The sequence below is a fragment of the Olea europaea genome, unplaced genomic scaffold, assembly GCF_002742605.1.
Source record: "Olea europaea var. sylvestris unplaced genomic scaffold, O_europaea_v1 scaffold33851, whole genome shotgun sequence".
Taxonomy (NCBI): domain Eukaryota; kingdom Viridiplantae; phylum Streptophyta; class Magnoliopsida; order Lamiales; family Oleaceae; genus Olea; species Olea europaea.
The window spans coordinates 1-1233 of record NW_019252861.1 but is presented as its reverse complement, the minus strand read 5'-3'; the positions used below and the strand labels follow the sequence as shown (position 1 = coordinate 1233).

Here is a 1233-nt window from a genome sequence, read left to right as displayed (position 1 = left end):
TTTTTTTTTTTTTTTTTTTTTTTTTTTTTTTTTGACAGCAAAGTTGATTTCTCACTAAATTAAATAGAAATAGAAACTGGCAAACAATCTTAAGAAAGGTGCACTTCAGCACACAAAGCAGTAGGTGATGAAGCCAATTTATGCATTTCTTCATTCCCGTGAGGTACGTGAAACAGCAGGTACAATAACTGACGATGGACAAAAGAGCTCCACACTATCTACAAGCCATAATTGGTTTTGTACAAGTAAAAACACCAGTACTAGTCCTCTTAATCAGTAACTCCGGTTTTTTTGCAAATTATTATATGGAAGATCTTTGCTGCTATTGCCCCCAGGTCCGACCCCCCCGTGATAGGTTGGGAGCGGAGATCGGTGGTGATGCTGGCGACGACCATCGCCATGCTGTTGTTCTTGCCTAGCTTGAGCTTTTAAGTCCTTTGGTGTCATTTGAATTGTGCTGATTTGTTCCAAAGTCTCCAAAACTTTTTCCATATCGGGCCGGAGTTTTAGGTGAGGCTCGAGACACTTTATTATGAGTTCGGCTGTTCGATATGCAGCTTTGGATGGATACTGGTTCTGAAGACGGGCATCCATTATTTGTCTCAACTTTTTCTTATTTGGTAACGAAGGCTTGGCCCAATCTACCAAGTTAGTTTGACCACTAGGCCTATTTAGATCGAGGACTCGCAAACCTGTAATTATTTCCAATAATAACACTCCAAATCCATAGACGTCACTTTTTACATACAAATGACCTGCACACTCAGCACGACATGTCTCAGAAACAATTTTATAACTAACATCCTAAGATATAAGACAATACTCGATTCATAACTACCTGTAGCCATGTACTCAGGAGCTGCATAACCGTAAGTGCCAACAACTTTAGTCGAAACGTGTGAATTACCATCAACCGGGCCTAGCTTGGCCAGTCCAAAGTCAGAAAGTTTTGCATTGAATTCCTACAAATGACAGCAGAAAAATAAATCATATTTGAAATGACTTTATTTATTAGAGAACAAAATTAAAATCAGGATCATAGAATTTAACCTACCCCATCAAGCAAAATGTTTGATGCCTTAAAATCTCTGTATATGACTTTCTTTTCTGTAGTGTGCAAGAAAGCAAGTCCTTTAGCCGCTCCTATAGCTATTTTGATCCTTGCATCCCAAGATAGTGGTTCTCCTCCTCCTCCTGAAAATGTAACATCATCATAAAGAACCTCACAAGAAA

General features: G+C 38.9%; 1 protein-coding gene across 1 annotated transcript; it reads right to left on the bottom strand.

The window, feature by feature from the left end:
* Nucleotides 1-89: 89 nt before the first annotated feature.
* On the bottom strand, nucleotides 90-1228 carry LOC111386037 (probable serine/threonine-protein kinase PIX13; the record flags this gene model as incomplete). Its single annotated transcript, XM_023010467.1, has 3 exons — nucleotides 90-755; nucleotides 839-962; nucleotides 1055-1228. Coding segments are annotated over 3 exons (780 nt in total), but the record flags the coding sequence as incomplete, so codon positions are not given.
* Nucleotides 1229-1233: the final 5 nt, after the last annotated feature.